Source organism: Trachurus trachurus, assembly GCF_905171665.1.
Source record: "Trachurus trachurus genome assembly, chromosome: 9".
NCBI lineage: Eukaryota > Metazoa > Chordata > Actinopteri > Carangiformes > Carangidae > Trachurus > Trachurus trachurus.
Window position 1 is genome coordinate 14,942,466 of NC_139895.1, and position 13,975 is coordinate 14,956,440.

General features: G+C 40.7%; 2 protein-coding genes across 4 annotated transcripts in view; both read right to left on the minus strand.

Moving 5' to 3' along the window:
* Positions 1-820, minus strand: part of cltcl1 (clathrin, heavy chain-like 1) — a 29,398-nt gene extending 28,578 nt beyond the window's left edge. For all 3 annotated transcript variants that reach the window (XM_083979351.1, XM_083979350.1, XM_083979352.1), the window contains exon 1: positions 697-820. In XM_083979351.1, coding sequence (XP_083835477.1) covers positions 697-738 — 42 coding nt within the window. In that variant the 5' untranslated portion in view covers positions 739-820. The remainder of the gene's footprint in view (positions 1-696) is intronic.
* Positions 821-4,321: 3,501 nt separating this feature from the next.
* LOC310990979 (SH2 domain-containing protein 6) lies at positions 4,322-13,677 on the minus strand. Its single transcript, XM_083978546.1, has 19 exons — positions 13,571-13,677; positions 10,786-10,811; positions 10,646-10,680; positions 10,499-10,536; positions 9,870-9,963; positions 9,683-9,750; positions 9,536-9,587; positions 9,288-9,392; positions 8,076-8,104; positions 7,018-7,054; positions 6,812-6,869; positions 6,608-6,638; positions 6,395-6,425; positions 6,222-6,315; positions 6,082-6,119; positions 5,925-5,968; positions 5,200-5,268; positions 4,629-4,787; positions 4,322-4,529 (listed from the first exon to the last, which is right to left on the minus strand). The coding sequence occupies exons 1-19, from the start codon at positions 13,577-13,579 to the stop codon at positions 4,413-4,415; spliced, it is 1,134 nt and encodes a 377-aa protein (XP_083834672.1). The 5' UTR covers positions 13,580-13,677; the 3' UTR covers positions 4,322-4,412.
* Positions 13,678-13,975: the final 298 nt, after the last annotated feature.

Genomic DNA, 13,975 nt, shown 5'->3' on the forward strand with positions numbered 1-13,975 from the left:
GTCTAAAAACACTGTCAGTGTATTAGCTGTATGAATATGATACGCTCAGAGGAGAAGCTGGACATTTGCAGACGCACTGACCGGTGGTGTTGTTGTTGTTGAAGGCTACAGAGTAAGAATACGCTGCTGCAGGACATGACAACAACATGCTAGCCAACAAAGCTTTGGAGTGGCAAAGTGCCATTCAGCTCTCAGTTACAATGTATCCGCGAACAGCTGAGTGCAGTTGTCCGCACCAGAGAGAGAAAAAAAAAGTGTCAAAACACCGCAGTTGCATCGGCGCGGATTGAAAATGACAGCGGCGTTTTTCCACTTGAAGGGAAAAACTGCGGCGTATCCCCACACACACACACACACAGCCTACACACTAGCCTATATCCTATATACATACACACGCGTGCACGCACACACACCGGTCCGCATTGGAGCTGCTGTATACGATCTCAATTTTTACAAGTCATCATCTGCCCGGCAGGAGAAAACTAGGCCTGTGGCTATATTGAGCACCACCCTGCAGCCCCTATTTCAGATTCCATTTAAATGCGACATGTGCGGTGTGTTTGCGGACCTACGCGGACGAGGAGCTGCGCAAAAAAAAAAATATATGAAAGAAGCGAGAAGAGATTTATTTTAAGGGCTTTTTCGGCCCCCCTCTTCCTCCTCTTCCTCCTCCTCCTCCTCTCTGAGTCTGCTTACCTGCAGATGTTCCTGAAACCGTATCGGCAGTATCTGAGCCATTTCTGAAGGATTTCTCTGTCCGAAGAATCCGTGAGGAAGGAGAGGGGAAGGGGGACAACAGGAGGAATAGAGGTGGTCTTGTTCTGTACGCGCCCTAAAACGTCCCCAAAAAAAGTGAAAAATTGATGGGCAGTAGTAGTGGGTATAGCCTAGTCTGGGTGGCTTGCGTTGATATCACACGAATCCAGTGACTGCTCCCATTCACTAGCCCCCCTACACCAGTCCTGAATCAAAAACTCCGCACCTCCGCTAAGAAAACTAGTCCACTTTCAACTACTACTGAGCCTCGCGCCTGAGCCGGTTCCTCCTCGAGCCTTGTATGGATACTGGGGGGCTGTGCTAAAAACCCCGTGCTGAGTAACTGTAAGTAATGACCTCGCAAAAAGCCGCTCCTTGTCTTCGGGTTTTTGTGTGTGTGTCGTCCCCTCTCTCTCTCTCTCTCCCCTCTCCTTTCCAAACCCAAACCACCACCTCAGACCTGTCAAAGAGGTCGGATGTGCGGCGTGTACCCCTCCGCCGCAGCCCCTTCCCCCTTCCTTTCCACCAACTTCGAAATCAGGGCTCGTGACAAGCGCCCCACCTTTACTTTGCACGATTTCTTCAGAGCAACACACACATAGAGAGAGAAAAAAAAAAAAAAAGCGTGTCGTTGTGTGGATGTGTCATAGCTGTGTACCAGAGAGGGCTGATGACTTCACAAAGTGTTTTTCTCAGGGGCTGGAGCTGCATCTTTTTTTTTTCTTTTCTTTTTTTTGTCTTTAACGAACACAGGGTCTCACATGGCCCCTCCACTCTCATCATCATCATCATCATCATCAGGCCCGGTGAGCAGCAGGTTGTGTTCACAGTTGATAAAACAAAATCTTTACATTTAAGTTAAGTTTAAAAGAAACAAACATTAATTTCTGTCGTGGTGATTATTCATTCATTATTATCAGTTTGCACTGCAGTTGGTCTGAAGACAAGATTTCCTTTTAATTAACAGAGGTCTGTTGTATAGGGCCACACTGATGCTGATGTGTGAGTCACTGTTACACACAGGATGTGGCCAAAACAGACACACATCATTTGAATTCAGACAGATACTGTTCCCGAGGATTTTGCTTGCTTGCACAATACAGTTCATCAGAAGTTAGGAAAATGAAAGAACACAATACTTCCCAGTTAACACAATGAATGCCATGGCCCAAGTTTGGCCCACATACTTCCATACATGAGTAGATTGGGCCTGGTTGTTAACCTCCCAGTATTGGCCTGAATATTTACTCTCTATTTAGTCCGGATGTGGAAGCAGCATTTGACAACCATGTTGTATTTGGGCCAGATTTGGGACCCAGGCACATAGGAAGGGGGCCGGAGGAAAACAAGCATTTGGTCCAAGACTTGGTTTGTTTTCCTATGTGGATTTGTGGAACTGTATTATATATTTTTTATATTTCAATGAATCATGCCAATCACAACTGTATTAGATTATATATAATTCAACGAATCATGTCCAATCCTCCTGCAATTATGTAAATGTACTTATTTTGTTATCTACCGGTCCTCTGTCTTTATGGACTTTTTATGTTAATTGTTGTATTGTTTTGGGGACTACGGATGTAATTCAACATTAGTGCTAAATCCGGTGTATTTACAGTGAGTACTGCACTCACTGTCCATTAATATGCACTGTCCCGACTAAATAAACAAATAAAGTAAGTAAAGTAAATTAAGGTTAATGCACAATATAAATATGAAGGGAAGTGATTTACAAATTAAGTTTCTTATTATCATTTATCATAGAAATGATTGCATTTACAGTTAAATGTTTGTATAGTTAATAATAATATATCAGAGGACATATTCCAGGTAATTTAAATAGCGATGGAGCAGAAGCAGTATGACATTATGTTTTATTAATTAGATTTCTGATTGGAAATCTCTGATCTGTGGCATCCTGGTGCCTGTGGGGTTTAAGACACTGACCGTGTAATTGAATCGTCAATGGTTCGATTCCTGCCTGGGATCTTTTCTGCCTGTCATCCTCCCACCCCCCATCTCTATCTCCCCTCACTTCCTGTCATCTCCAAGTAAAAGTATATAAAAGGTACAAAACAAAATGAAATTAAATCTCTAGCTCAAAGTCGAATCGGGTCGATGTCACTGTAAAGAGACTCTACCAGGTGTGGATGGTGAGCAGTTGTGCTGTTTGTTGCAAATCACATGGTGATGTTGGGAGTCAGGGTCCTGAGAACATATCGCTTTGTCATCCCAGCAGTAATCACGCAGATGCCCCCACACCCACCTGCTAAATTACACTGGCTCCAGGAAGTCGTGTAGCACACTCATTTACACCACTGGCCTATGCAAATACAGCAGTTTGCACGAGCCTCTGCAGTTTCAGCCTGCACTGGAGGCTATCATGTAATTTGATCGGACAACTTAGACGGGTGTTATTACTTCTGGAAAAAAAATGATATGCATAAAAAACAAAAGGACATAATAATGTGACATTGTCAGAGCTGAAGCTGAAACTGTGTGATGCTCTCTTTATGTGTAATTTCAGGTACATTACAGCCACAATTTCACACCTTTATTTTAAAGGTTGTGTTCAGTTCATTCAGTACATAAATCATTATTGCAGATGATTTCAAGTTGCACTGTTTTTTGTCCCTATACAAGCTGATATCCCTGTGAAAAGAGAAGTCACATTTCTCAAAATGATAGATTTGCTTGTAACGCAAGTGGATAATGTTGATTATTTGTTTTTGCACACACACCTATCATTCTCAGCTTGTAGTGTCACATGATTTATGGTTTGGCCACAGAGGAGGTGGTCTCACCCTGACAGGAAGCAGATAACCACCGCCGTCTGGTCAGCGGCCACTGGGAAACAGCTCACACACACACACACACACACACACACACACACACACTCATATGCACATACACATCCACCAGTGTCTCGGTTAAAGCCACAAACCCTCAGCTTTCTGCATTGAGGACAACGTAACAAGTTTACTCACAGGGGTCATGGGTCCAGGTCTTCTCATAGCGAGAAATACAGTAAAATAAGATAAAAAACAATGTAAAGCAGATACATTTTTACTGAATCGTCTATATTACAATATCACACCAAAATAGACATGTGGAGCATACCAGTCTCTTAAAAATGAAAGTGTATCAAACTCAAAACTAAGCTATAGGGAGAAAATACACACCAAACCTGGACTCGTGATTAAAATAAAATGACTGACATTTATCTTAGTGGGGCATCAGCTCAAAGAGATGCCGAAGTTTCTAGATGCAAATTGGGAAAACTCTTTGTTGTTTGACATCTACTAATCTAGTGATTGTGTCCTTTTCACTAGAGAACCGTAAACCTTGTGCAATTCTTGCTAAAAAGCATGAGTCATGGTGCAAAACTGACACAAATCAAATGAGAGAACTTGATGATCTCTGAGCTTTTGTATGTGTTGTCATCTGACTGCTCAGTGTGGTGGAGCAACAGTTTGTGGGATTTACGTCGTCTTCGCCAATATTTCATCGCAATGACCGTTTGCTTTGTCTATTTAAATTTTTAAAAGTGAAAAAAAAAAAATTGTCTGCAGTGTTTTCATGCTAGAAATGTTCAAAAAATTGCAATTATCCCATATGAACACAATATATAAGAGACTTAAGTAGTGTATTTCTTAAGGACGTGCAGCCTTGGTTAAATACGTTGTGTGCTTCGCTTGACTCTTGCTGTCAATCAAAAGCAGCTGGTTGTGTCTGTGGTGAGAAATCATCTCGTCGAGACTGGTGAAAACCTGAGAAAGAGGGAGAGAAAAAGGGAGAGAGGTAACCAAACCAAACAACTGGCAAACATAACATAATCCTGTTCTTGATGAAGCCCCCCTCTCCCTCACCTCTTCGTTCTTCTTTCCCTCTTTTCCCAGAGCGTAGCCGTGTGTCTCCACCAGGAAGCGGATGGGAATATTGTACACCTTCTGCTGGTAGAACACGACCAGGGTGTACGGCTGGCGGGAGGTCTGAGTCGAGCTGTTTCGGATGAGGAAGGCGCCGTCCTACAACACATGAGGACAAATAGAGGACAATCTGAGTGAAACTAATATGAAGAGTAAGTAATGATAAATAAATAAAAAAAAAAGAATGATTGGTGAGGTTAAAAAAAGACTCTTGAACCTATCGTGCAGAGTGCAGGAAAGGAAAATGGGAAAAACAGATCAGTCGTGGAGGCCCTGAAGGCATCTGACGCAAGTGTGGCTTTTGTTTGAGTTCTGAGTTCAAGTGTCAGTGAGAACATGCACAAACACAAACAAGTTTCTTCATGGCCCGTGCAGCACCCTGGCCTTAAGCATTTGTATCTGCATGTAAATAAAAAGTAATTGCACTTGAAAACAACCCCCCCCCCCCCCCCCTCCTCCTCCTCCTGTCATTAGCTGCTTATTCACCATGAAGGAAAACATCAGACTTTACCTTGTTGACCCTCTGTAGGAGCTCATCAGCTTTCTTTCTGTTGCAGTCTCCAGCAAACCACTCTTTACTCTGGGAGATGGCAGACAGGAAGTGTATCAGTTACAGAGATTTAATCCCATATTTAACAGTGGTGGAAAGTAACTAAATACATGTTTTCAAATATAAATATTCAAGTGCAAGTGCAGTTCTGAGGTGTTTGTATTCACTCCCCTCTATACTTCTATACTTCGCCACATTTAAGAGTAATATGTTAACTTTTTTACTCCACTACAATTATCTCACTTCTCAAAGTACTGTAAGATTGTATGTTAAACATCAAACAGTCATAAAATACAGCAAGAAACCTACTGTCTACTTGAGGCCCTTCATAGTGAAAGATATCAGTGTGTTTTATTTGAAAATCACAGTTTGAACCCCAAAGAGCTAAAATTATCGATTATAGAAAACGTTCATGCAGAGAAACTTCCCAGGCATTTACTGACCCCATTATTACTTTAAGGGGGGTCTCAGCCTGTAGGTTTAGAACTGCTGCATTAGTAAAATGTCAAACAAATTTTGACATTTTTTAAACCAATAAACAGTAAAGTCTAACATTAACGAACCAGTACCAATCAAACAATGTCATATATGACCTTATATCATCACTTGGGACCAGGTTTTGATACTTCACTTTTTGTACTTTTTGTTGCTAATACATGCCACTGTAATGAAATAACACACCGTACCTCATTCCCCGGTTCTTTGGATGGCCTCATACCACCGAAGGAGGCTGGAAAACAAATAGAAGATATTTGAATTACATGAAGAGAAGAAACTATGCAACCCAACCCCAAAATGATCATCGTCATCCCTCAGGATTTAAATGAAAAAGTGTGAGCTTACCCCCCGGCTTAGGACCTGTCATAGGAAGATTTGGAGGGCTAGAATAAAGACAGGAAGGCTGAAGTTATACACTGAATTTAAATCTGATACATGCTCTTGTGAATGGAGTCAGTTAATCTCTCATCTGTTGCACCTCTTACCTGGCTTTAGCTTCCTTCAGGCTCACAGGAAGAGGAGGCTTCACACTCGGGGTTGGAGGGGGGAGTTTGGTCGGAAACGTGGCCCGTCTTCCAGCTAGAAAGGCAAGATATGCACTCTTCATCATCATCAAAATCATTTACATGCAGATGAGTAAAGAAGAGCTGCTCTTTACCTGTTTCATTTAACGAAGGCAAGAGTGAATTCTGAAAAAGAGGAAAGAGATGTTACTAACTTCCTACATGGGAAATGGTCCTATCATGGAAATACAGAATTAAACCGACAACTTTCTAATTCAGCGTTTATCTCACGTTTCACTTTAAATTAGGACAAAGCTTGGCATAAGGAAATGATAAGAGTAAGTCCAGAGATGAATAGACACACTCACAGACTTGGCTCTGGGAACAGGAGGCTTCATCCTGCAGATAAAGCAGATGTTTAGTACCACTACCTCAACCACATTTGAATTTTTCTGCTGATTGGACTGTAAAACCAATTTTATCACAGGTTATTTAATTTTTAGTGCATATTGTCATGTTTTGGTTTGATGGTAGCATGAAAGCTGCTTCAACGAAAGGTGAGATTCACTTACATGGGTATGGGAGATGGAGGCATCGGCCTCATTGGCCCACGCGGGGGTGGGGCGCAGGCTGAGGAGCAGAGAGAGAGAGCAAATCTTAATTTTTTATCATGTTTTCCATCAAGTGGAAATGTAACCTAGCTGTCTTTGTGTGTGGTGGATATGTTGAAATAGTTGCTGGCAGACAGACAGTGCTTGTGAAATGGGAGTCAACCTACCTGCTGTTGGCTCCAAATACAGGTCATCATTATCTTCCTGAAACACAAGATGTGTAGAGCATATGTACGAACACAATGTGTAAAATCTGAAGAATTCCTGCTCCTTGTTTTTATTAGTGGACTGATATGAACTTGCCTCTTCTTTATGCATTTAGCTTCTGGCATTTGTGTGTTTATAAAATTCAGTTCCTTGGTGCAAGTGTCTCTGACTGAACTCATGTATAATTGTCTCAGGCTGCACTATCAGATTTATCTCTGAATCCTCCCCTCGCCCAGGCAAACAGAAGATAATCGGCTGCTGAACGAGGCATCTACATTCTATGGGCGTTTTACGAAACAATGGGCCAGTGGGTACAGACGCATTATAGGTTCCCCTCGCACCTCCTACATAGGCCCGAGACCCACAGACTGAAAGCAGTGCTGTCTGCAGGCATTTTACGCCTCTTTCAGTGACATTTTACAGGAGTAATCTGCAGTGTTTACTTCACACTGGGAGATGAAGAGAGGCCGCACAGTTGAAAGCACTATACAAAATATTACAGAAAAAGAAAGGAAAACCTGAGTTGCCGGATCTGATTCTCTTGAAGTTGCTGGTTTTATTTGAAGAGGTTTACTGATTTGACTATATTTGATTCAAAAGTTATGAAGGGAAAAAAGACAAATGTTGGATTAGGTTTGGCCAGCAGATGCAGATTATTAACAAAAACACAACCAGGACATCAGCACATTAACCTGAGTCTGAAATTTTGTAATAAAAAGAAGGAGAAGAAGGAAAAAAAACTTCACTTCACAGATGCTCGGAGCCGTTAGTCCTTTGAGCCTGTGCCCAGTTAGACCTGTTCACTAATCCAGGCTTGATTGGCCCAACTTGGCTTGGTGAGAAACGGTTTCATCTGAATGCCATGGCCTGCACAGTTGTCCGGCCATCATCCCTGCTCATATGGTTTTGATTTTACTAAAAAGGCCCTAATTAGCAAGCAACCCTTCTGCTAAGAGACACACAAGAGCGCACATGAATCATATCCCTCGACCTGTCCTGCAAAAGAAGAAAAACTCACCTGTTCCTCATTTGGATCCAGATACACATCTGAAACACAGAGGGGAAAATTTCACAGTGATCTGAGGTGCGACCTCTAGTGGTGGCGAGAGGCCTCGGCAATTGCAAAAACAAAAAAAAATAAAAAGTTAGAACAATATAGAGTGCATAGTCAAACACACCATGAGCCACCTATTCAATTAAGTGATTAATCAATTAATTACTTAAAGGAGACACGTCGTCAGTCACTAAATACAGTTACAGAAACACTCCACTTAGGTACAAGTTTGTGATACTTGCACAACATGTTTAGTATTTCCATTTTTATCTACCATATGTTTCTGCTCCACCGCAGTTCAGCAGCTTTGACATCACTAAAATGTATATTGTATGTAGTTACTTTATGGACTCTAAATAATAATAAAACTGAAAAAAAGAGAATTATGACACATTATATCTATATTATATAGGTGGCAGCATAAGACATGAGAAATATTTAAAAATGATTTCACCTTTACAAACTGCAATATTAAAGTGATGCAAGTCTTTTTACTTTTAGAAGTTTACTGTATATTGTGATAGTATCAATTTTGTAATTTCTGTTAGTTTTGAGTAGTGAGTAGGCTACTGAGTATTTCTTCCACCATTAGTTATAATATTCTTTTATGTGAAAGATATGAAGGTATTCAGGAAATTGTCAAAACAAATATGTCTCCATGTATTGCAACAATGGGTTAAAAGTAATTTTTGACCCCTGACCTTGCGCACATAAAGGGATGTGGCAAACCTCTCCTGCTGAGACAGTGCAATAAGTAACTTCTTTATTTTTTATTTCACAATTTCTCCAACATACTGTATTTAGCTGCTTGCTTGCTGACACACTAAGGTGCAGTTCAGTGGCAGGACAGTAGAGGGCACTCTCTTCTTTGTTTCTGCTTCTTATCAACCCACTCCTTGTTGCATTTATGTATTCACTCAGCTCAAACTGCTGTTACTGTTGGAAACATTGAGGACAATACATTGTTGACTGTGCATTGTGTCATTTTTTCCCCCAGTAACAGCAAATGTAAATTCTTTCATGGCGCGATTTTATCAAAGACCTATTTCTTTAAATAGAACATGACTAATAAAACAAATAGGGACGTTTACCTCCCTCTCTGTCTATAGTCATTTTACATGCTGCTGCATCAAAAAAGGCTAATCTGTGTTATATGGTGGAGGGGGATTTCTGTACCTTCCTCTGTGTTGGGTGCAGGGACTGGAGCGGGTACAGACCGCACCGGTGGTGGGGGCATCATCTTGTTTCTCCCAGGCTTCTCAGTTCTGTCTATTTCAGGTGCTGGGAGGGAAAAGGATGCAGTTGTATGTATCACATTGAAGGAAAAATACTTAAAGAGATGAAGAGGGGTGGCATTTATATTTAAAAAAAAAAAATGCAATGTAGCTTGTGCAGTTGCAGATGGATACAGATGAATGACTCACGTTTCCTGGTGTTGGTTTCATAGCTGAAAGCATCTGCACGTTGCTGAGGCTTCTGTATAGTGAAATCATGTTGTTATGACATCAAAGGTTACACATCAAACAGTCTTAACATCTCTTGACAGATACAGTGACACACAAACACATTACCATAGCTTTTCCCGGCCTGGGTGGAGGAGCAGCCTGCCTCTGTGGAACAGCAGGGCTGGACGTCCTCTCTGCACAAAGTTGCATCAGTTAGCAGGAAAAAGTCAGTCTTATATATTGTCTCACTGATCATCTGTTTGAACTATTTATTAACCCTATTAGCCGTAATGACTCAGTGTTGTGTTGTTACCCAGGTAAACATTCTCCTCCACTTGTCTCGGTGGGACTTTCACAGCTGGACGCTCACATGGAGGTGCCTCGTACATGTCGCCCTCCTCATCGTCCTGCCATGAGAAGGTGTGAATATGAAACTGCTATAAAAGTGCATGCATGTTGTATTTTAAGAATATGATCTGATTCATTCTGAGATGTGGTTTCAGTCAAGTGAGACCATAGGTAAACAGACCGGAAGCCCATGTCTACATCTTATGGTATATTGTTTACAGCAGTGTAACATTGGTATAGAAAGTCAGTGAAAAGCCAAAGAGAAAAATTATATTATAAATCATTTAGATTTACATAAAAAGTAAACGTCTTCACTAAATCAATAAGGTATTCCCTCCCTGGAGCTAAAGGGAAGTGCATGGATGGATTATGAGACAATGGGCTGGTGGGCACAGACATGTAAAAGGCCCAACAGCTCAAGGTCTAAAACTGAGGTTCTAGTTGTTTCCTGTCTCTTTTAAGTGTTTCATGTTCCTTTGATGACATTTGGCATCATTTTGTGATTGTTTTGTGTCCCTTTGTGCTTGTCTTCTGTCTCTTTATAGTGATTCGATTGAACACAAACACACACAGATTCAAGAATCTCTCACTCACAAACTCATCCTGAGGCCATGCAAACCCTGCATTGTTATCTGAAACACATCAGAGATTGATTAAAAGTCATTCAGGGAAGAAACATCAACAGGAGGAATTAAAATAAAAATAAAAATCCTGTCATTCAATGGTGTGATTAAGTCTCACCTGTTCGTTTAGGTGGTGCTGGAGGTCCGCTGTGTCTGAGGTGGGGAGGGGAGCACATGTGAGAGGGTGCAGGGGCATCTTATTTACAGTGCCGCAAAAAAACAATTAGATTTTACTAGTGGGGAGTACAGTATACTTACAGGTTCTTCAGTTTTCCGAAGAAGCTCTGAAAAACACAGAAACCTTTAGAGATTGATCAGACAAGATGCTCTGATTTGCATTTCTGGCTAGAAATAACTTATTTCCAGGTGTGTGTCAGCTTCATCGTCACGCCTGAGATATGTAATACATAATGTATTGGCATAAATATTGAGTGGTTAATGTAATAGGTAATTTTCAACCCTTACTGTATGATACAGTGTTAAATGTAGATCAGAGCACACCCTGCTTAGATTTATAATTTGACAATAACATAACATCAACGCTTACATGAAGAAAATATCACATAAATGTAAACATAAATCATCATGAGTAAGTATAAAGCTGTTAAAACTGGGTTTTATTCTTATTACATATAAATGTGACCAGTTCAGAGAATAGAAGAGTTATAGGCGGTTGTTGTCTTGTTGTGGAAAAGTATACATCACACAAATTACAATATCTCTACATTTGTGTGGCATCTTTCATTTATAACTTTGCATATTCAGATTAATACATAAATAACAGCATACAGACATCACAATTTACTATAGGTTAAATTAAAATAAGACTTTTGACCCCCAGAGTTAAAGTCACAAGTTCCACAGTAGTAAATAAAGTTATCAAAACTAGCTCCACATTAAACACAACAATATTAAAGTGATGTACATATTTCTATATCAATAATCATGATCTAACAAACTATGATACATAAGTACTTTTACTGTTGTCATTTGTACTCAGGTATTACTACTTGTACGTAAGTTAAAGAACTGAGTTTTACCCCCATCACTTATCTTTGTGACCTTTTATTGCTGCTGCGGTCAGTTAAGAATCGATGCTGTTTTGAAGCACAAACTCCTCAACGTCACAAGTGAAATCACAGAGAAGTACATGTGCAGGGATGTCACTCAGGTAAAGCAGGAGAAGGTGGAGATTTAAAAACAAAACAAAAAAAAACAGAAAAAAAAATACTTTGAGCAAAATCAGGAAGTGGAGCGGCGGTAGCTACTGTATGTGTTCCCAGCGCCGGGCAGCCATGGAGGAAGTGTTGATGTAAAAGTAAATGATTATAGACAGGCAGAACGATAGAGAGAGGAGGGAGGGGTGGGGATTTGAAGTGTTTTCACCTTGCACAGACTTGCGCACCAAATGTGAGAAAACAATTGATTTTCCGTTGATAAATTGGGATCAAGTGAGAGAGAGAGAGAGAGGACTGTGCTGTTTACGGCCTTTATCTCTCACTTTAACTCCAAATATACAGTATCTACATTTCAGGGCTAGTGTCAAGTTACCGTGACGCTGTTCTGCTTCAGTTCAGACACTAGAGTTCAACTGCTCTGCCTGACTCACCTCTCTGATAGCAAAGTTATACCTTGTGTTAAACGAAAAAGTGTTCAGCATCAGTGGCTCAGAGAGTGAAGAGCAGGAAAAAGGAAAGAGACCAGCGGCCATGAAGTGAAATCTGATGCAAACGAGGAGAAGACACACCAAGCCTCAGACAATAGAAACAGTGTATCTATGTTATCACTGCCAATTATATTAGATATGAATACTTATGAGCCATAATAATATTGAATTCTCACGCTTCACTTATTCTCAGATAGCCTATAGATACTATATGTGCTTAAACTCCACTGATTGATGTTATTTTTCAGCTCTCAGTGAAGACTGACACTTCTGTGTTACCTCTATTTCCCAATGTTTATTTATATGTCTTTTCGTGTGAACACACAGGGAAGTCCTCCAACCACGTGACATTTATCTGCATGAACTCTTGACACTAGTTTGGGGGGAGGGGGGGGGGGGGGGGGGGGGGCTCCCATCAGACCAGAATAAAAAGGGTTGTGTGGCCACATCAAGCTGTTTCCATGGGTTTTTTTGGGGAAAAAATAGGTCTGCCATCGTTCTGAGGAAACATGTCATGTTCAGACCTCAGTGCGAAATAAAAACACTAAATCTTTCCTGTGACACACCAGAGTTTCTCGAGAAATTTAGCTGTCACCGCCCAACATTGACACACAGTCTTGTTATTATAAGATGACTTTATATTGTTTCTGCCTGAAACATTGCAGCACAATCTCTGAGAGACAAACAACTGCATGACCATGTTTTCTGACAGATAGACGATAAAGGCTCTGAGATGAAATGAAATGATGTGGCAGGAAAAGTGACATCTGACACCCCGCAACAGAAAAACAACGTATGATTTCCTATTCATTTTCGATAAAAACTTTGAAATCTGTAACAAAAACACACACTACTTGATCTAAGTCTCACTCAAAACTTACACCTGCGCCACACCTATGAGTTTATAATGTATAAATACAAATTGTGTCCAACTCTACAGTCAAAATCCAGGTAAATTAAACAGAACTAAACTAAGTTGGGTAAGAAGCTGATTTTGAACAAAGGACACATGTCGCAGGAAGGCTTGACAAACTTTGTGAACTTTAACATTACTGATGCCCGTAGGTGTGTTACACTAATTACACTCTGTTAACACTTAGTTGTCTGGGTCGTCGTTGCTGTTGCTGCCTTCACACTCCCACACAATCACAACTTTAACAATGCAGCAGCTGCCATCACATCTTTTCCCCCCTAGTCAAAACTCCAGTAGAGAAAAATGCTATAATGATAAGAAGCCACTCCACTAAAGCACTCATTGGCTCCCAACACTGAAACTCAACCACCGACGACAACAACTGCTCACTTCCTCCTTGCTCCACTCAAGAGTTTGTAGACTGTGAAACTGTAAAATGTGACAGAAATAAAATAGTACTTTACCATTGTCATGATTTGGGGTCGGTTCTCACAGCTCAAGTCATGAGGAAATGGCTTTGTTTCAGTTCTTGTGGATGCAAATGGTTTTGGAGATTGAAAGCGAGCGATACAGAGAGAATGTGAAGAGCAGCTCTAACTGATCTCATTTGCATTTCCTAGCTGTGTCAGTGTGGCAGCTTCACCTGCTGCTCTCTACCTTTAAAAGAGCTGCAGCCAATGCACAGCTCAAACATGGCTCTGAATTTCCCTACGGCAAACACTCACGTGACCAACTGGATTTTTATATCATTTGACACAAATGATAAATAACATCTCTTTTTTTTTTTTTTTTAATTTCATCTGCCATCAAAAGGGGAAATTAATTATTAACTTTTAATACACACACCAGCCACCTGCATATAGGGTCAT

Coding starts and splice junctions, on each gene's coding strand:
- LOC310990979 (XM_083978546.1), bottom strand. Junction 9,588..9,682: donor CCAGGCCGGGAAAAGCTATG/GTAATGTGTTTG, acceptor TTCACTATACAG/AAGCCTCAGCAACGTGCAGA. Junction 6,316..6,394: donor GCCTTCGTTAAATGAAACAG/GTAAAGAGCAGC, acceptor TTGCCTTTCTAG/CTGGAAGACGGGCCACGTTT.